The 21,947-nt window shown below is 38.6% G+C and overlaps 1 protein-coding gene across 1 annotated transcript; it reads right to left on the bottom strand.

Annotated features, from left to right (window-relative positions):
- Positions 1–118: 118 nt before the first annotated feature.
- On the bottom strand, positions 119–21,668 carry LOC124392601 (unconventional myosin-Vc-like). Its single transcript, XM_046859749.1, is given in 42 exon segments — positions 119–382; positions 511–591; positions 684–858; positions 1,308–1,611; positions 1,696–1,846; positions 1,924–2,013; positions 3,103–3,257; positions 3,989–4,087; positions 4,169–4,253; positions 4,543–4,711; positions 4,801–4,864; positions 4,953–5,046; positions 5,139–5,319; positions 6,054–6,131; positions 6,382–6,445; positions 7,507–7,600; positions 7,706–7,886; positions 7,992–8,055; positions 8,146–8,239; positions 8,432–8,596; positions 8,744–8,890; positions 9,029–9,194; positions 9,274–9,485; positions 11,004–11,056; positions 11,059–11,114; positions 11,276–11,362; positions 11,445–11,542; positions 12,262–12,396; positions 12,725–12,808; positions 12,914–13,036; positions 13,129–13,269; positions 13,371–13,452; positions 13,791–14,056; positions 15,385–15,491; positions 15,613–15,720; positions 15,856–15,937; positions 16,359–16,502; positions 16,605–16,761; positions 17,278–17,422; positions 18,062–18,230; positions 19,956–20,066; positions 21,397–21,668. Coding segments are annotated over 42 exon segments (5,241 nt in total). The 5' UTR covers positions 21,424–21,668; the 3' UTR covers positions 119–229.
- Positions 21,669–21,947: the final 279 nt, after the last annotated feature.

Here is a 21,947-nt window from a genome sequence, read left to right as displayed (position 1 = left end):
TTTTATATATATATATATATATATATATATATATATATATATATATATATATATATATATATATATATATATATATATATATATATATATATATATATATATTCATTCATGTACAAAATGAAATGCCCAAAATTTTATTGTGCGATTCATAAAAAGGAATTAGTTCCTAAAAAGCATGTTAAAGCAAATGCTATTATCCAGTGATGAAGAAGCAGTCCAAGGTCAGGGCTCATATGAGAGTGACAAAGCTCAGGTGAAGGCTGTTGGGCACCTGCAGGAGCTCCAGTGCTTGTGTGGATGAACAGAAAGGAAAAGTAACCTGGAAGCGGTACTGTGCGTCCATCATCAGTTGAGCTGAGCCCTCACGCTCCTGAAGCAGTGCCTATTACAAAGCAGAACCCCAGTCCTGATTATCATGAATTCTACTTTGAACTTTGAACAAAATGAAACCATGTTGCGGAAAAAAAAAACCATGAACGATACATGATCAGTCGTACAGTCCAAACTTGCCTGAACTTTCCGCACAAAAGACGGCGCAACTCGTTTTTCGAAGTCGTCGATAGGAGTGTACGAGTTGAGGATCTTCACAATCTGAAAAGGCACGGTCAGAAAAAAAAATTGAGTACGTGTGAGCACACTGAAAATGGCACGAGAAAGGAGGAATGTGAGGACATCTGTTACACCTGAACTGGTGAGAGCTCGTGGCATCTCTGCTGGATCTCAGCTGCATCGTCGTCCGTGGTTTTGTTCACCTGCAGGAGCCATGCAGCCTGGGACAGCGGCCCTAGAGTCTCCATAATATTGTAGCCCTGAAGGCCTTTATCCCTCAGCCACTCTTCCAGGTAACTGATATTACACCTGTTAGGGGGTGGAGATGGTTCTAAAGTTAAAATAGGTAGTTCTCGAGTTTCGACGCATGCGATTTTTTCGATACAAATGAATTAAAATATACAAATTTTACAAAATCATACAGATCACTGTTCTTTAAGACTCCTGGGTAAGCTAGGCCACGTCTCTATATACACATCTTCATCGTAAGTCTAGAACTACCTGTATATGGCTTCATGAAGATCTAAAAGCAGTTTAGGTCACAATGGCATCTGAACACTATCCCACAGAGGCACTGCATAATAAACAGGTATTGTCTAATTGTAGTGAAATAAATGAAATTATCAAGAAAAATCAAGAAAACATACTAATAGTTAATATTCCCTTCTCTTTTTCTGTATTCTGTAATGTCAGCAGTACGAAAAATATTTCCCACAGTCGTCCCGTACAGTTCTTATCTCCTTCCCAATCCCTCTCACCTGATCTGCATGCCCTTGCGGCAGGAGCAGAGGTCCTTGCGCAGAAGGATGCTGTTGAGTGAAGTGGCTCCGATTAAGTAGAAGAGCTGGCGGAGAGCCTGACCCTGCAGCTGCGGATCCATGCCCTGCTGTGCCATACAGCTGTGGTAGTCACTCAGAAGCTGTAGGATAGAAGAAACGCTGTAGTTCTGGCCCTCGCCCTCTATAAATCCATCTCCCAGCATGCTGTTGGAGCGCTTACGGAAACCTGTTGGCTTCATGCTCGAGATGCCCTGCAGACTTTCATGCTCCAGCATACCAGGGACTGAAGAGCGACAGAGAGGTGTTAACATGACCGAAAAAAAAACAGGTCTCAGGTCAGTGAAAAGCAAAACAACCTTCAACTTACCAATCATAGGGAACAGAGCATCCTCCATCGCATCGAGAAACTGGTCATGGATGTGAATGGCAAGATCGCTGAACACCTGTCTGTATTCGGACAGGTCAAAGTTCTGCAGGCAGTTTTTATTCTGCCGTGGTGTATTGTGCTTTATAAACTCCTATCGAAGAAACATTGAGAGTTTAGCTTTCTTCTAACAATGTTTTTAAGGGGCCTTATGATAGTTATTATACTCACTTCTTCTCCGCTGTACTGTTTGAGGCAGTTGAGCAGGTAGTACGTGTTGGAGAGCCAAAAAGACAAAACCTCAAAGTTTTCCTGATGGTCCTTCAAAAAAGACAAGCAAGCTGATAACATCAACATGTCCACTACTACTTCCATTGTTTATGATATTGTATTACACAGTCTTTTCTAGTGTCCTTCATACTTAAAGTCAGTATTTATTAAAGAAAAATATTGTATAAATATTATACTCAGCAAATGAAAGAAACTTTTTATCTTTAGAAAAACTGGAACTCAAAGTTTAAAACTCATACGCTTAATTTTAGTTTTTTTAACCTCTGTTCCTTCACCTAAAAAGTCTGCCCCAATCTTTCATTCCTAGGTACACCTTCTACCACTTCATCTAACTCACGCCAGAATTTTTCCTTCTCCTCCATCTCACAACCCACTTGTGAAGCATAAGCACTGATGACATTTATCATCACCCCTTCAAATTCCAGCTTCACGTTCATCACCCTATCAGAAACTCTCTTCACCTCCACTACACTCTTCCTTCAGAATCACCCCTACACCATTTCTCTTTCCATCCACACCATGATAGAACAGTTTAAACCCACCTCCAATGTTCCTGGTCTTACTCTCTTTCCACTTGGTCTTCTGAACACACAACATATCTACCTTTCTCCTCTCCATCATATCAGCTCCCTCTCTCCCTTTACCAGTCATAGTACCAACATTTAAACTGCCCACCTTAACTTCCACACTCCTACACTTCTCCTTTTTTTTAAGTCATCAAATAAAAGCTGTTGTCTGAATTTCAGTAATCCCCCACTTTACCGCGATTTGAATCTGGCGCCCCCGGTTTATCGCTGAATTGCATTTGCCACATAACTAATTTGTTTTGCTGATTTTCCCGGTGTCTCGCGATAGACCAAAAAACTTATAGGAAATTGTTTTTATGGAGTTTTATGTTGAAATAATGACATTTATTACAATGAAGTATAATGTCAATACAGTACAGTATACATAAAATAGCATTTTTGGGGTGGGGTCCGTTTATCACGGTTGTACGTTTATGGTGGGCGGTTTTGGAACGTAACCACCGCGATAAACGGGGGATTACTGTAATCTGTTTCTAAAAATAATACTTCTGGAAGGCACTGTATGAGCTAATGGGCATCCAGGAGTTCTTACCATGGTGACCTGTTTAATTCCACTGATGATGGCTTGCATGAGGGACTTCAGCTTCTCTCCGTCATTGAGATAGTCAGAATGCCGAACGCACATGAAGAGCAGATAGGATGCCAACCCAGGGATCATATTCACCACCACTCCTCTTGGTTTCAGCTCTGTAGATCACACATGTTCTTTGATTTATATAGAGTAAGAGGGGACACAACAATGAAAAATTGCAGCATTATGTGTGTATTTAATAAATAATAAGTAATGGGGCTAAAGCAGTGTATGCTTCAAAACGTTGTTTCAAAATAATCCTTGGAATTCCGCGTATTTTTTTCATCATTCTGCTTTTCATCTCCACTGTACTCAACAGTTCTCAGCCAAAATCGTTTGCATTTTTGCTTTCTCCAAACATAAATCCTAAACATATGAAATGTGGTGTTCAATGACTATAATGCCAAATACTAGCCTTGCCATGTATTCCAGATTTGAAAGGCTCAAAGACATTAACACTGCGCTCATTTCAATCTTCTGACTATTTGTATGGCCGTTATTCGAGGAAATTTTGCAACTATCTTGTAATCTGTCACAATCAGTGAGCTATGGGCAACTGTTCCTCTTCACTGATACAGTTTGTCCATTTTTGGACACTTCTGTGACTTTTGCGACTGTTTCAAATTCCGAGAAAATGTAATGCTACTGCCTCCAAATTACACAATTGTGCGCTTCCAACTTTGTGGGAACGGCTTGGAGAGAAACCACATACTGTTGGAAAACGCCATGCATCTCAAAACATTTATTAATGTGGTGTTGGGTAAACTCCAGGACATCCAGCTAATACATGCTACCAATGCAGGTACATTTGACCCACATAGAGACTGCAATAAGACGTGGAACATACCAAGTATTAACGCCCGTACAAGCCTGCCTTCATCCTCTTTCCTGTACTCCAGCATGCCAAGGTATTCTTTTGGAATAACTGGTCCAGCTTTTTCACTGACTGTTGAGAAAAGAGCTTATACATTATAATAAATGTTAACCCAGATCAGTAGATCACAGAAAGCCAGACTCTGCAGCTTACCTTTTCCTGGTGCCTGAAGAGCTTTGATTTGGTCCTGAAGCCTCTTTATGGTTCTGTCTTTTGTATCTAATTGCTCCTCAAACTCCTGTGAACCAAATTGATATATATGCTTATGAAAAAAAAATATATATATATATTTATATATTATAAATATATATTATATTTATTTTATTTATATTTTTTATTATTATTTATTTAATTTATTAATGAATATTATTATATGTATTAATTATTTAATATGCAGCCTCGTGCTGCCATCTGTTGGTGTGTTAAAAACTAATCTCAAAATCGTTTTGATACCACCTCGTATGGTCTCAATCTAACCGCTAGTAAGATTAGCTGTGCAAAGTTGACAGAAATACACAAACACACACCATGTTCTCAGCTGTAAGACGTGAGGTCTCCTGTCTGAGTTTGTTTTTGGTTTCGTTGTCCGTTTGCTGATGTCTCTTAAGTTGCTCTATGGTCTCCTCAAACTCCTCTAACCTTTTGTCCATCTTCTCCCTTTCTCTCTCACTTTCCCTGTTCCTCTTCTCCAAAAGCCTGTGTGTAGAAAATCTCACACATGACATACTCATATACTCACAGAACATGCATTCAGGATAGAAAAAAAATGAAAACATGGTAGGTACCTTCTCTGTGAGCCTTCCTCCTCAAGCTTATGCTGAAGCTCATTGGATACCCTTATATTATTTTCTGGCAAACAAATCGAAATAAGTAAGTAAATAAAATTACAGGTAATCCTGACTCAAATGCAGAAGTGGTTTGATTGTAAAGATCTCACCAGTCATCTCATGTCGTTGTTCCTCTAGTTGTGTTTCCAGCTCTTGTCTGTGACGCTGTAACTCCGTTACCTGTTGCTTCAGTTCAGGGATCACCTACATACAACACGGATACGCTTAAATCCGCTTAAATGTTCATACAATAAGAAATATTTATATTCTTCACCCTAGTGTTTGATATACAGTACCATGTTTTCCGCAGTGAGCCGGGCCACCTCCTGACCAAAGCTGTGGTTGACATCGCTCTTCTCTTGAAAGAGGGTTTGCAGCTGATGGTTCTCTTTAGTCAGGTGATCGTTTTTGAAAACCAGTGCCTCCAGCTTACTTTCGTTGATTTCCCTTTGTTCCCGTAAGTGAGCCTCCACAAGCCTAAGCAAGGAAAAAAAAAAGTTTAAGAAACAATACATATCCATTCATGAATGTATTCTATTATAAAACTGTTTATTGTGTTTACACTAATAGTAAAAGTCGACCCTTTCCTACAAACACTGGGCATTAGACATTAAAACACAGTCAAACTTAAAATATAATGCACACAGGTATGTGTGTGAGAGGTTGAAAGAACTGGAGAAATCCCAGATATACAGAGGGAGAACATGAGTAGTGAAGTGGCAACCCTAACTGCTGCACCAGGCTGCCATATTTGTGAACGTATATTTACTATAGCACTACTCTTAAATGAATTCTATCTACCAGATCTGTTGATAGTACAGAAAACCTGCTGTGACAGTAATAAAGACATAAAAATAATAAGAATAGAAATATAAAAATAGAAGACAGATTTTAGGGGGAGTCAAATATATTTTTATATGAAATACATTTTTGTATAACAAATTATTATTTCAAGTTCCTTCTAAAAACATGACATCATAGAAAAGTGTCTCGGTTTCCTTCTGATTCTGCGTGGCTTTCCTTACGAAAGTAATCCTAATTAACGTAATGTAAAAATTGTATCGTCATATTCTTAAACGTCTGAGTGTTAAAGTTGTAGTTTGGAAATTATGTTATTTATTATTGAATTGTAATTTTTTTTAATAATTTTTTTGTGTTGAAACTGTTGATGCCACGTCTAGATTAGTTTTGAAAACGCTTTGTGTACCAACCTGGTTGCGTTCTGCAGCCCATTAAATGCAAACTGTAGATCTTTGTCATCAGCAGCTTCTGTGGTCTCTTTTGTGAACCTTTAATAAAACCAACTGTTAATATGTGTGAATGACGATAAACTTAATCTTTATTTGGCTTGAATTGTTAGGAGGAAAGTTAAAAATCATGGACTGAATTTTAAGATTTTTATAAATACACTTGCTTCTCAAGGCCTATTGAATAAGATGCAAAAGAAATTTAAAACTTCGCACGACTGGCTTTATTTCATATTTAGTTTATAATTTCGAAGACAGGTGTATTAATATCATATCAAATGTTTATCAGGACCTGTTAATGGTCTCCTCTTCCTTTGTGTCACCCAGAAGTTGCCTAGCGATCATGTTCATTTTTGCTGAAAAAAGAAAAACAAAAATGTTGAATTTTTGTAACTGGTCAATTTCTGATTTCGCTGCCATACTCAAGCATACATTTTATACACTTATACATCGGTACTCGTCCGTAATTCTGTGCTGAAACTGATGAGCATCGAACAAGTATATATACTGTAATTTCCGGACTATAAAGTGCACCCATATATAAGCCGCACCCACTGAATTTGACAAATATTTTAATTTTTAACATAAATAAGCCGCTACACTAATGTACTTTACACAGGCTTTAAAGAAAGACACGTTACACACGGTGTAACGGGTGAAATATGTTGCGCTTCCTTTAGGAGCATAGCGGTATTTTGGGAAAAGAACGGCACAGCATTTTTCCGGTATTACTGCGTGTGTTCAAGACGAGGATTATGTCATTATTTTCTGATGCTCATTTCTAAGTTTCTTTGACTAACCCATAACGCTGTTGCCAAGAAAAATAAAAAAGCACGAGTTTTGGAAACCTGTCTGTGCTTATATGATTTCTGTTGCAACTGGAGTTAGCGAGCTCTCCCTTCACCCAGACTCAACGCGTTACAACGGCTTGTATCTAAACAGTAGCCGACCAAGAAAGTCATTGTTCACTGTCTTCCTCCTTCCTTTCACAACTATTTCTCTCGGGAGTTTTTCTTTTGGCATCGTCATGCGTTTAAAAATCACCTGGTGGAAGTTTTTTCTCCCGATGTCGTGCAGCTCAGAACACAGGTGAGGTGCGTTTTTTCGTTTCCGTTCGGAAATTTAATTGGTCTAATGTTATGTCGCTCAGTTTTTTGGCTTGAAGTTTGTGAAACCGGGAAAAACCCAGGAAAAATTCATAAATTAGCCGCTTCATTGTTTAAGCCGCGGGGTCCAAACGTGGGGAAAAAGTAGCGGCTTATAGTCCGGAAAATACGGTATATTATATTTCTTTTGTACAGTCGTAAAAAGCATTGCACTACACTTTCTCTGTATGAATAAAATTGGTATGTAATACATTTGATTAGATTTATGATTATTTATATATATTTGTTTTACTGTACTCATCAGATTGTACCTCTGGTCTGCTCAGTTTGCTCCCTCAACTTTCTGTCTGCTTCAGTTTTTTCATTCTGGAGGCTGTGAATCTCCCTATGTAACTCTGGGATCACCTACACAGATGAGAATAAATATTCACACAAGATAAAAAATAAAATAAAGGATTCACTTGATAATTGCAACACTTACAGACTTCTTTCGTTAGCAACAGAGTTTACCCTGACATGTTTGGTGAGCTGACCAAGCTGCTCCTGGAGCTCTTGGTTGATCTGGGTGTCCTCCTCAGCCTTAGCCTGTAGGTGGATCTTGGCTTCTCTCAGCTTGCGATTCTCGTTCTTCAGCACCTCAATTTCTTTATCCAAATCCTCCTTCTGCAGCTCACTGCTGTGTTCTGCGACTCTGGCAATCCATAGTGAAATAATTTTTTTTTTTTTAGTAACAGAACCTATATAGAATTAAAGGGGTGAGTAACATGATGTAGCATGTAAATGTGTTCGTTTTTACTTTCGTAGCCTCTCTTCTCTCTCTAGGTCCTCTAAGAGCTTTTTCTTCAGTTCTTCAAAATGGTCTGGGAGGGGGGGAGACACATTTTGGTTTCTGAGTTTTGAGTGGACAATAGATTTTTATTATGAATATACGTCGTTCTAAGATGCAAAACCTGTCATTTGTTGTATGGAATCTTTAAGTTTCGCCTGGAGAGCCTGATTCTCCAGCTTGGCTTTATCCCTTTCGTTTTGAAGCTGAGCAATCACCTTATGGATTATATAGATGGTTATATATGGTTAGTATGGTATATCATTCATCACATTTACTGATTTATGTATCTTTGGTTTTCATTAAACATTGCATGTTCTGAATGATGTATAATGCATAGAATTAAAGAGAGTTTCATACAGAGACTCATCCAGACAATATTCAACATACATATTGTGTTGATGTCCTACCTGACTGGTTTCCTCTTTCCTCTTCTTTTCTCTCTCCTCCATAGAAAGCTTCTCGTTGGCTGCTTTGCTGAGCTCCACCTCCAGGGACTGCACCTTTTCCAATCCCTGAGCATGTGCGTTGGCCAGACTGGTCAGTCTCTCCATTAACCCACGGTTCTCTTTACTCTGAAAAAGAAGAAAAATCAGCTGAATCATAGAATCACAGATTTATCCAATTTATACACTTTTCATAGGTTAATTCCATATCCAAAAACAGTAATTAATGAGAATAAAATTTTGCAGGTGTAGTTTTGCAAATGCTTTTGAGCTCACTTGTTCCTCCAATTTCTTGCGCAGCTGCTGGACCCGGTAAGACAGCTGCACGTTTATGACGAGTCGCCTTATGGTCTGGAAGCGGCGCCGCACCAGCCAGGCCCGAGCGTACTTCTGTATTACCAGAGCCGTATGCTCCTCCACCATCTACATGAGTGATAAACACACACACACACACACACACACACACACACACACACACACACACACACACACACAATTTAACATTAAATATTTGAAACATTGCTTTCGACATTTCATAAAAATTGGACCTACATAACAAACCTTTCTGTAGCGCTTGCGTGCAATGCACCCCCTGGTATATGCCTGAATGGTGACTGTAGCCACCAGGACGAGCTGGTAAAGCCGGCGTACAAGATAGCCACGACAGTGCTTCTGAATGATCACAGCTGCCCATCCCTGCTTCAGAGCTGCTGCTGTAACCATGCGCCTAGAAGAAACACATATCACACTTACTACTGCACAACTGAACAAACACTGAAGTTCAGGTATCTGACTAGATCACTCACCTGATCTGCCTCTTGCCACGGATGTACTGCTGGATGATGATGGCGGCTTGTCTCATGCGCAGATACCTGCGTCTCTGAGTCCAGCCCCTCACATGTTTCTGAATGGTCACACACGCAGTGCGCAGATAATCCAAACGCAGCTTCTCTAGATACGCCACCTGTCCTGCCCGGAAGAAGATTTTGGTCCGTCCAAACTTATACTGATTAGAGTCCTGTTGTATTGAAAAGATCAGTGTCAGTCATTTTTACTTAATATTTTTTATTTAAAAAATATATTTATATATTTTATTTTAACAAATGTAACACAAGAACTAATTTTTAATGAAGTCAGAGCTGCATTTTAAATAAATTGTTAATTGTTACTGTAGTTAAGTCACATTTTTATTTGGGGAGACTTTTATTTTAACCTCACTACATTTCAAGTCAAATATCTTTATTTTTACTCCACTACGTTGTGCAAAATTAAACTCCTTTTTATTTATGAGTGGATAAAAACATAACTGGTTGAGCACAAGGCAAGCTGCCAATCAGGGTAAAGCACGGGCTCGGTTTTCAACTTGTTTTGATTGCCGCATCGTGTATCTACTTAACAACAACATACATCTGGGCGTCAGTTCACCTCCTGATTCTGACTTGCCACAACACCTGTGGCCTTATTTGCGGGATGTTTTTAAAGTAGCTGAAAAGAAGGTTTTGGGCTCAAGATCATTTTAATAGATATGTTTGATCTATCAGTCTATCAATAGATTTGGTGTTCTGAGTTGATTAAGTAAGAGCCTTGTGACAAAAATGATAATAGGAACGTTATAGCCACAATAAATCATAGTACTTTGGATACTTAAGTACAAAAAACTTCAGTACTTTTACTCAAGTGGAAGTTTATAGGGAGCACTTTTAGTTTGACTGTTGCAATATTCGACCTAGTGTATCACTGATTTCACTTAAGTACATGCTTTGTGTACATCGTTTACCACTGGTGAGGATTTAATCCTAAAACTCTGCACATCTGCATTCAGATGTAACTGTAGAAATGTGAATAAATGGACAATGGATTAAATTGTTTGCTCAATTCAAATGAGCTGCAGTAAAAGTCCAACAGTCTTATTTAATCACAGTATCTCACGTTTAACATTCTGGATGTTTTTGGGCAACTCAAAAAACCGGAAAGAAAAGTAATATTAATTGGTTCATTAGAGGAGTCGGTATCTTAACTAGAGACATTGTTGTATGGCTCCAGCTAACTATGAACTGCTGGTCATGTTGCATCGCAGGGTAGCATGATGTGATTGCCAAAGGAGAAAGAGTATGCCATCTCTTCCACCCACAGTGCCATTTTTGCTCTTTAGACTACTGGGCACGAATAACTGGGACACAATAAGGGTTCCAGCTTGAGCTTTACTGAGAAGCTCATTGTATTACATTTGACAACAAATGGAAAGAATGTGGTTTGGATCTTTGGTCTTTATTTCCTATTGACTTTCTTCAGGTTTTATTGCAAGTGCTGGTCTGCACACTGCTCAAGACAAAATAGCACCCATACTACATGGATAACAGAATTTGAATGGTGAATCCACTTAAAATGTGTTAAACCCGAACCTGAATATGCACAAGTTACCTGAAAAAAGTTCAACAAATGAAAAACAGAAATGCTTCTGGATATAAAGTTCATAGCATTTATGAGTTTATGAGTAATGAATAAAGGGTGTTAGTGTACATGAAGCATTGCTTACATGTATGAGCCTCTGCAGCACTGTTTTACACGTTTGCTTCTTCTCCCCAATCTGAGCTCTGCCTGGCTCATTAGAATACTGTAACGGCTGTAGAACTCAATGTAGGTCCACCTGCAAAAGCAACAAGTCCCAATTCAAATTCACTGCACACTTGAGAGTATCAGATACCTGCAACTGGACAGTAAAGTGCATATATTTCATTACATTTTAATATCATGTTTCCGATTTTCACCAAAACCAAGACTCCCCCCCCCCAAGCATCTGATGTTTACCTAGACGGGTAGCTCTGAGCACTAATTCGAACAGTTTCTAGTACTCCACAAGCCCGCAACTGCTGCACCACACGCTTTGAATCGTATCTGTGGACACGCACATTGGAACCATGAACCAACAAAGGAATAAAATGATAAATAAAGTTATATATAAATTGGAATTACTTACTCAAAGGGCAGCTTCTGCTCATTAGGCTTAATGCAGCGGACGTAATGCGGTGTAGTAGCGTTGAGAGTTTCCATCAAAAGATACAATGAAATCCGAAACTGAAGTAATTATCAGAAAAAGAGAAAACCAGACAAAGTAAATAAAAAAATAAAAAAAAAGAAGAAGAGGAAAACAGAAAGTAATAAGATTTTGTTCAAATTAAAATGGCTGTCAGTTTTTAAAGCATTATACGAGGTGGCATCAAAAAGTTTCGAGTTTAGTTTTGTAACACGCCAACAGATGGCAGCACAAGGCGTCACGCACAGTCACAGGGAGCACCGGCCTTTATAAGTGAGTGTGCCGAAAGACAAAGTCCTGTATACTTCTAAACTGTGCAACTGGTGCTATTCTGACCACGCCTGCGATTTCATCATTTCAACTGGATGCTCCATGACGACAAAGAACGCCGTCACCGAGCTCCCCTCACAGGTGAGTTTCTCACCGGACACACCATAATCTTACTTCCGGATCCACCCGACTGTTCAGAATCTCGCCTTCATCCCGAAGATGATGAAGAAGATCCAGCGCAAGGTGTTTGACACGCTTCGAGAAGAAGACTTCCAGGACAAGTTCCAGAGGTGGCAGGAACACCGGGAGCGCTGTATTGCTGTGCAATGGGACTGTTTTGAAGGTGATTGTGTGTAAACCTAGATAAATAAAGTACTTTCTTGTAAACAGAGCAAGTCTCCAAACCTTTTGATACCACCTCGTATATTACAGTGAAGGATGCTAGATTTTATCGAAAAAGATTGCAATGTTGACCCGTTTGAATGTGCACCTTATCTCCTACGGTGCTTCTAAGTTGCTTATTGGCCGGTTTGACTCCAGGTCGTGCTGCTTTCACTTTGACACGCTTCGTTGTATGCACAGAACTTTGATCCTCTTCATTAAAGAAACCTGCCAAGAGAGGAAACTGACAACAAAAGGTTTCAAAGATGTATGTGACTGCAAATAAATATAAATCTGAGACGAAGAAAAAGTCAGATGATTATGAATCGTCCCATTATTTAGGGTTTAACGTTTAAAAAAAAAATGTTTTTGCTATTTCTTTAAAATAGTAGCATTTTTTAAATCCAATCTTTTCCATGAGTCATACAGTATATACTTTTACAGGTAGTTAAATGAGGTCTTTGGTACAAAATTGTGCAAAACTGCTCTATTAAACACTAAATAAAAAAAAAAATCATAATAATTCAAATTTTTAAATACACATATAGTCTAGGGCAAGTAACCGTTTGTACCTTGCTGGCTCTCATTATGTCCACCAGCTCTTCGTAAAGGGTGTCTCTATTCTTCTCAAGGAAACCTCTACACTGATATTCTACCTGGAAAATAAAAAGTGGATTTAAATCACATTTTTATCAACTCTGACAAATAAATGTATCACCTGTAGCATCAGCAGAAACCAGAGATGCAGAATGTCCTCTCACCCTGTCTGCAAAGTGATGGATCACGAACGCCTCATTGGATAGACGAGGTTTCTCAAACATAGGCTTTGAGCTCAAATAATTATAGAGCTTTTGCAGCCAGTTGTTATCAGTACCCTGAGGAAACTGTAGAGCAAACAGAACGCTGACGTCAAACAATGGAAAATTAAAAACACACATTCGTATTCAATTGCTGTAGACAGATTCTATTTTCTCACCAGACACTCCTCATCCAGCAAGTCCAGGATGCCCATTTTGGCTTCAATAAGATCGATGACTGGTTGGTTGTCATAGAAATCAATCAGCGTCCAGGGGATGTCCTCCTTCATGTACTCCTCTTGCTCTAGTTTAAACACGTGCTAACAGGAAGTAACCAGACAGATAGGAAGAGTTGGTCAGTCTGATCCCTAATTCAGTGAACAACCTGATTGAAGATTTTAAAAAAAACTAGGGAACCTACCAAGTTAAACTGTTGCTGTAGTTTTTCATTGGCGTAGTTGATGCAAAACTGCTCAAAACTATTTATATCGAAAGTTTCAAATCTGTAATATCCCAAAAGACAAAAGTACTTTAGAAAAGGATCTATTTCATCAAGTGTTGAGAGTAAAGTCTAATACATACAAATAAGAGCTTATTATTTAGAAAAATACACTAAACCAGTGGTTCTCAAACTGGGGGCCGTGGCCCCACGGGGGGACCACCAGAGGTCGCTAGGGGGCCGCATAGAAATTCTAGAATCTAGATTAGATAATAATTATATAAATTCTACACAGCACACCACACTGAAACATCACTAAAACCTCAGTTGACGTACTAGTGCACAGAACCACGTTTGAGAACCACTGCACTTAACCAATCCACACAAAAAACTTTATCTTGCCCATAGATATCCAGCACTCCAATAAAAGAGTGTGGTTTTCCAGGCACACGCAGGGCTTGGTTAATCCTGTGGATGATGCAATCGAAGAGGTAAGAATAAAGATGCTTGGCCAGTGCATCGCGAGCATTTATTGCACGATCCCTTGGCTGCGGTTTGATCACGGTCTCAGATGCCAGGAGGATGCGCCGAGAACATAACCAGCGACACACGTTTTCTTCTCTGACTTCGAGCAGATCGCAGAACACTGCCAGGTGAGAGTCAGTCGACTGGAAAATAAAGAATTTTACTGCTACTTTTGTGATGATTTTCAATCATAATCAATAGAAGCAATACGATTATTGCAAACCCAATTCCAAAAAAGTTGGGACATTGTGAAAACATTGTGGGACAGAATTATTGAAGTGTTATTTAAATTAGGTTAATTGACAGGTCAGTAAGATGATTGTGTATAAATAGTGCATCTTAGAGAGATAGAGTTTCACAGAAGTAAAGTAAAAGACTGTGTCTACAAGCTGTGGAACCCTTTCAGAATAATGTCTGTATTGAATAATGAATATCTCATAATTTATAGTGTATGATAATGAACAAAAGTTTCCAAGAATCTGAAGAAATTTCTGTGAACAAGGGACAAGGGTGGGGGGAAAAATCTATATTAGATGCAGGTGATCTTCAGGCACTCAGGTTGCACTGCATTTTAAACAGTCAGGATTCTGTAATGGAGATCATTGCATGGGTTCACTAACACCTCCAGAAATCATTAGCCGTGTCATCCGCAAATGCAGGTTCAATCTCTATCATGCGAAGATGGAGGCATGCGTGAATATGATCCAGAAACGTCCCCATTCTCTCTTAAAGCTCATTCAAAATGTACTGAGGCAAAGTGGAAAACTGTTCTGTCGTCAGACGAATCAAAATTTAAATTTCTTTTTGGAAACCATGGACACCACATCCTCTGTACTAAAGAGGAGAGGGACAATCTGGCTTGTTATCAGTGCTCAGTTCAAAAAGCCACATCTCTGATCTCTGGTATGTGAGTGCATTAGTGCCCGTGAAATGGGCAGCTTGCACATTTGGAAAGTCTCCATCAATGCTGAGGTTTTAGAGCTAATACCTGCATATAACTGCATACTGCATTGATTACATTAGCATGAGTTCGTAGTAGAAGAGTCCGGGTGCTGAACTGGCCTGCCTGCAGTCTAGACCTTTTCCCATTTGAAAACATTTGGAGCATCATCAAATGAAAAATACAACAAAGGACACCCAGAACTGTTGAGCAGCTAGAATCTCGTATCAGACACAAATAAGACAACGTTCCTCTCCCAAAACTTCAACAACTGACCTCCTCAGTTCCCATGTATGCAGACAGAAGACGTAATGTTAAACAGAGGTAAACGTGACCCTGTCAACTTTTTTGGTTTTATTGTGAATAGATTATATATTTATGAGTTTTGCAAATCATTACATTCCGTTTTTATTTACATTTTGCACATTTTCTCAACTTTTGTGGAATTGGGTACATACATGTACATTGTTGTACATAGATAATTTGAGGTAAAGGATTAATCAGCTATGTCGTAAGCTAAGTGTTCCTTACACTGATGGATGACTGGTCTGAGCCAACTGCTCTGATCACCACATTGCCCAAATGCAAAATCGCTGCCACCATCTTGAATACATCGCTCTGAAATTCATTCTTCAATCCTACAGAAGAAAAAAGTACAATCCAGTGCTATGCAATACACTTGGAACACATCATTTATCAATAAATAAACAAAAAATATGAAGTCATGCTACAGATGAGACAAAAGTGTAAAGTCTCTACCCAGTAGATTGAAAGTGCGGCAGGTTTCAGCCATGTCGGCACGATCGTCCACTCCTTGGATTTCCGTCTCCCCTCCCATGCAGGTGTAGTAAAACTTGTCTGCACTCACTTTTGTTAGAAATGAAATAAAAAAAAAAAATAGATATCTTTTGCATATCATATACACCATGAGCATCATATAAATGAAATGATTTAAAAATGCATATTTAATTGTGCAATGAGATACTTAGCATACACACTCACACAGTCTCAAGCTCTTGAATTGCGGTTGGTCTGCACAAGCACACATCTGATAGAAGATGTGGTAGTTTCTTTCATTCTCTGACTGGAGGTAAAACAAATCATATTAAAAAAATAAATGGCTGATGGTGAAATCCAATATTTATTCATATACTGACTAAAAAAGTATCCGAATTGAGAAATTAATGACATCATAAGACCTGAACAATGATGCAATGTGGCTAAAGTGGGGCAAAACTATAGACATAGACGTGTGTGTCTTTTTTGGATGGGTTTCAAAATCGTAAACCAAAAATGATAAAACCACATCATCTTAACCTAGAGGTGCTAACTCGGTGGTTAACGCATTGGCCTGCTACACTCCTGTACCTTTGCATTAATAAGTTCATCTAGATAAGAGTATCTGCTGAAAATGTATAATTATCAACTACTTTGATTGTGCTTTCGTGCATTTGTGGTGCAGTAACACTTTAAAACACAAAATAATCTGTCCACAACGTCTTCACCTGGAAAACCACTCTAGACTTCTCTAGAAGGTATGTCCTCATGTTAGCACCAATGATCTGGTATCTCTGGTCAAAGCTGATTTCACTGTATTTCCCAAATCGGCTGCTGTTGTCATTCCTGGTGGTCTTTGCGTTACCTATTGCCTGCAAATATACAGTAAAAGAGCACAGCATAGTGTGTTTTCATCTACTATTAGCTTTATATAATAGCGTAAAGTAATTGCTATATAAAATGGACCACAGTACTTCAGTGATGGGGTTCGATGCCAAAACCTTGTCTTCCACCTGAGTGTTTTTGCTCGATTTGCTGACCACTGCGAAGTATCTCATAGCATAGCGAGCGGACACAGTCTTTCCCGCCCCGGACTCGCCACTGACTATAATGGACTGATTCTTGTTGTTCCTGTATAAAAACATTACAGTATATGCGTTAAAAGAGCAGGCGAGTGTATAAGTGCGCACTGCATCTACGGTTATCTATAAAGAATATGACAGCTACATAAACAGCATAGCAAAAAGTGTAATAGATCTCACTGAGAATATGAGTCGTTTTATTTTATATATATTTGAATAAAAAAAATTAATAATGCACAAGCATTGAAACATTGCAATCTAAAGCAAGCATGTGACAATTTTGCTGTGTGTTGTAGTTTGCAGGGGGCAAAAATAAAAAAATATATATAAATTAGGAGTATATATTTACTATACTTTAAATATTTAATGTAGGAAGCTGTTGAAAAAGTGTAGTGTACTTTTGAGATATATAATATAAAATGTCAGTCATCCCCAGAATCATAAAAACTGGAATGTCGCATTAATACTACAGGATTATTACCATATTTTGATTGATGATGTCATATATTATATCTTACGATGCACATATTAATAGTATTTACCTGAATGCTGGAATACACTTTACCTTGCCATCTGTTTATAAGCTTCTTCTGCCACAGCAAATATATGAGGATCCAGATCTCCCATGTTCTGGCCAGAATAAGCACGAATGACTGCATCTCCATAAATGGGAAGCTGTTTATACGGATTAATCGCCACTAGGATAATGCCTGAGGTGCAAAAAAACACGGAAAGAGAAGCATGTAAATACGAGGAAAGAGGAATTCCAGAATAACATGAAAATATAAAGATGTATGAGGGTTGGGGCCATGAGTGTTTTGTGACACCTTTTGTGACAATTGAAACTAATAATTAGATGATTGGGTGATAGTGTATTAAGCCATTTGAAGTTTTATTTAATGAATTGACTGCTTATTAATAGTAAGAAAGGTTTTGTAAAAATGTGCATAATTCATTCAAGCTTAGATTTTATTCAGTGGGTTTCCCACATTTCTCTCTCATTTAGATAATATAAAAACCTGCTTTTTCACTTTTACTGGATGGCCTTATAGGACTATACATATAGGATTGTTTTGTTTGTCATTGTATGCGCTGTAACTTGATAGCAAACCTCAGGAACACTAAACACTGCAATTCATTTCCAAGCATTTTTTGGTGAAACACTACCCAAATACCAGCTCCATGATTAATCGTATGTAAACTTCTGAACCACAGCAAAGTCAAACAGCATTTTATTTAGCTCCCTGCCAGGTCCCACAGTAGCTTCTGTGTCTTATCGGCTGTGTAAGATCATAAAACAATTCAACTTCTGGCAACAATGCTCACTCCCAACTTGCTATCTTACCTACCACAGTACGTGTATATGATTTTAGAATCCACAAATCTGACACGCAGGTTGTGCAGCACGGCCGGTTCATGGAGATAGCTCAGAGCGGTTAGGTCATTCTCCCCCACCAGGATATCTGGGTTACGAAGTGGAGGTAACTGACCGTTCACCTCCACCGGGTAATGGATCTCCTGAAGGACAAAAAAAATCAACCAAAAAAATCAGCATCAGCTTATGATATTCTTATATGGTTTGTACAGAATCTGCCAGCTACAAAACTAATACTATTTTATAAATATTTAAAACACAAGATGAAACGATTTGTGGAATTCAACACAGTTTCTTTGAAAAGGAGGAAATATAGAGGAAGTGAATGAATAAAGGATGGAAGGAATGAAGACGTTTGATAAAGTATGCTGAAATAAGTAGAACAGTTGAGTAGATCATATCTTTAGAAAATTAAATATTAACTGTAAAACACACACACACACACACACACACACACACACACACACACACACACACATCTGTATTACCCAAATAGGGCCTAACAAATGAAAACTATTTCTTTATTGATTTTGATAAAATTGTATTTAATCAATTTAATTTGTGCCAATTTAATTGATTCCTTAATTTAATCGAAATAAAAAACGTGTATTGCATTAATTTAATTTATTCTATTTCATTTGTATAAAATATTATTTTATATATTATTTAACCAAGCAGGCATTCTATTTTAAATTGTTTGAAAAATGCAAGCTTTTAAATGTTGATGATGATAATAATAAACTTTGTTATTAAAAAATAAAAAAAACAAGCAATCTTATTTTGCATTTCTAAAAAACGAGGGAGGTACCGAACCGTGAATTTTGTGTACCGCCACACCCCTAATGTACATATAACATACATATTTATCTGTACTTGTCAATTTTGCACAATTGCTGCTATTTGCACTGCTGGTAGATGCTAAACTGCATTTCAATGTTTGTTGTCATTGCAATGACAATACAGGAAGGAAGTATCTATCTATCTATCTATCTATCTATCTATCTATCTATCTATCTGTCTGTCTGTCTGTCTGTCTGTCTGTCTGTCTGTCTGTCTGTCTGTCTGTCTGTCTGTCTAAAAACTAATAAAAAGCTGTAAAATGTTAAAGCTTTAATTAGACCTATAGAAATTCACAGACTAAATTTGTACTATAATAAATAAATGAAATTAATAAAGTAAGTTACACTAACAAATTACATTAAATAAAATACTAATCAAATACAAACTGTACGGCCAAAACTATGTGGGCACCTGACCATCACCAATATGTTTCCTTTACCAAACTGTTGCCACACATAAAAATCACACAACTGGGCAGAACGTCTTTATACGATGCAAATTTTTATTTCTCCTCGCTGGAAGCAAATGCAAGCTCCATGACTGAACACAAACCCCTACAGCCACATTCCAAAACCTAGAGTTATATATATATCCAATCTGGGCCTTGGATCTAGACCAGGGTTGCCCAATTCATCCCTATGTCCAAACAGCTGAGTAACTGGCTGTAATCTTCAAACAACGGGCCGTGAAACACGTAAAAAAGTGTGCTATAATTCCTAGTACACAGAGTTTTAGACTGATGGTATCCTGCAACCTGATGAACCACTGTTGATTTATTCAATGATGTAATGCATGACAGATAATTTCACTACATTGAGGGCACCATTAATCCTGGCCAAATCTCCAACTCCATTTGCAAAAATGCATCCCCGAACATGAACACCTTCCACCATGCTTCAATGTTGGCTGTAGACACTCATTACTGCTCTCCAGCCCTTTGGCAAACAACTTTTTTTTTTTTGCTTCAGCCAAATATTTCTGACTCATCAGTCCAGATCACCATTTATTTAAATATATGTATTGCTTACAGTTCCATCTTCTAGCTGCAAGTGTAGAGCTGGATCTCCAGGTGTGTAGTCTATCAGGAGCTCAGCTGACTTCCACACCTGCTCCGCATCCGGCACCCATACTCTGTTATACTGAAACACACACACACACACACACACACACACACACACACACACACACACACACACACACACACACATTTAGAAATGTTTTTGGAAGTCATTTAATCTTAGAAAGTGAAAAAAAAAAAAAGAGTGAAACCCACAGGTTCCATATCTCACAAAAGTGAGTACACCCCTCACATTTCAGCAACCATTTTAGTAGATCTTCTCAAGGGACAATACTATAGAAATGAAACATGGATATATTTTAGAGTAGTCAAATGCAACGTGTATAGTAGTACAGCTTTACTGTCTTCTAAAAAATAATTCAACATACACCCATTAATATAATAACTGGCAACACACCCAAAGTGAGTTGCTGTACATTAGCCAGGGTCATACAGAGGTTTTCCAAAATGGGTTTGTCTGATGAGATTAAGATAAACATCTGTGGATCAGATGACGTCCAGCATGTCTGGTGACGCCCTGGTGAGGGGCACCAAGAAAATTGTGTCTTGCCTAGAGTCAAGCATGGTGGTGGTAGCATCATGGTCCGGGGCTGCATGAGTGCTGCTGGTTCTGTGGAGCTGTGGCTCATTGATGGAAACATGGATTCCAATTTGTACTGTGACCTTCTGAAGTAGAACATGATGCCCTCCATTTAGAAACTGGGCTGAATGGCAGTTTCCAACATAATAAAGCCTCAAAACACACCACCAAGATGACAACTGCCTTGCTGAGGAAGCTGAAAGTGATGGAGTTGCCAAGTATGACTCCAGACCTGAACCCTATTGAGCATCTATGAGGATCCTCAAGCAGAAGGTGGAGAGGCACCATGTGTCTAACATCCAGCAGCTCCGTGATGTCATTATGGAGGAGTGGAAGAGGATCCCAGCAACAACCTGTGCAGCTCTGGTGAATTCCATGTCCAGGAGGATTAAAGCAGTGCTAGATAACATGTGCTCACACAAAATATTGACAGATTTTTGACATGTTCAATTAGGGTCTACTCACTTGTGTTGCCAGTTATTTTGACAATAATAGCTGTATGTTGAGGTATTTGCAGAGGACAGTAAATCTGTACTGCTATACAAGCTGCTGGCTAAAATATATAAAGTTTAATTTCTCTAGTATTGGTTTTTGAGAAGACCCTCAACAATCCCAAGTGCACAGGTGAACATGGATTTCTACCATATGTTGCACTTGGGGCAACTTTTTACTCCAAACAGAAACCCAACAGATGCTTTAAGATTTCCTAGGCTTTAATATAAAAGTTTGTTTAAAAAGGAAATGAAGATTTGAGAAAGAATAAAGTTTTAATCAGAACTTTATAACTGAGGTACTTCCGTTTGAACCCTACCTTGGTGTACAGCTCGGAGAGCGCCATGGCAACAGCGCTCAGTCCCACGGCACTGATTCAGTCATGGGCTTTATGTTGCTGAAAAGTTGTGTAAAGGCTTTAAAAGAAACGCTGTGTTCAAACGTAAAATGAAGGAACAAGAGACGGTTTTGAGTCTCGGCGTCTTAGAGCAGTTCACTCGGCTGGAAAGCACCTGCTGAGCGGCTCCTCAGCGCCTGCAGGTCTCGTGACGCTGCTTGCTGTAGGGGTGTGTTCATTTACACACGGCCTCGGAAAACAAAAGGAACAGGATCCGAGCTCGTGCAGGACAGAAACTCTTCTCTGACGTCACATTCTTCAAAATGGTGTGTGTGTGTGTGTGTGTGTCTGTCTGTCTGTGTTTGCGCGCGCGCGTGTGTGTCTGTCTATCTATCTATCCATTCTAGTGGTTCAAACTTTTTTTTACTACACTTCATTTATCTATCTATCTATCTATCTATCTATCTATCTATCTATCTATCTATCTATCTATCTATCTATCTATCTATCTATCTATCTATCCTAGTGGTCCA

This window comes from Silurus meridionalis, chromosome 10, assembly GCF_014805685.1.
Source record: "Silurus meridionalis isolate SWU-2019-XX chromosome 10, ASM1480568v1, whole genome shotgun sequence".
In the NCBI taxonomy this organism is placed as follows: Eukaryota; Metazoa; Chordata; class Actinopteri; order Siluriformes; family Siluridae; genus Silurus; species Silurus meridionalis.
The sequence above is the reverse complement of the archived record's forward strand: the minus strand, read 5'-3'. Positions and strand labels throughout refer to the sequence as shown.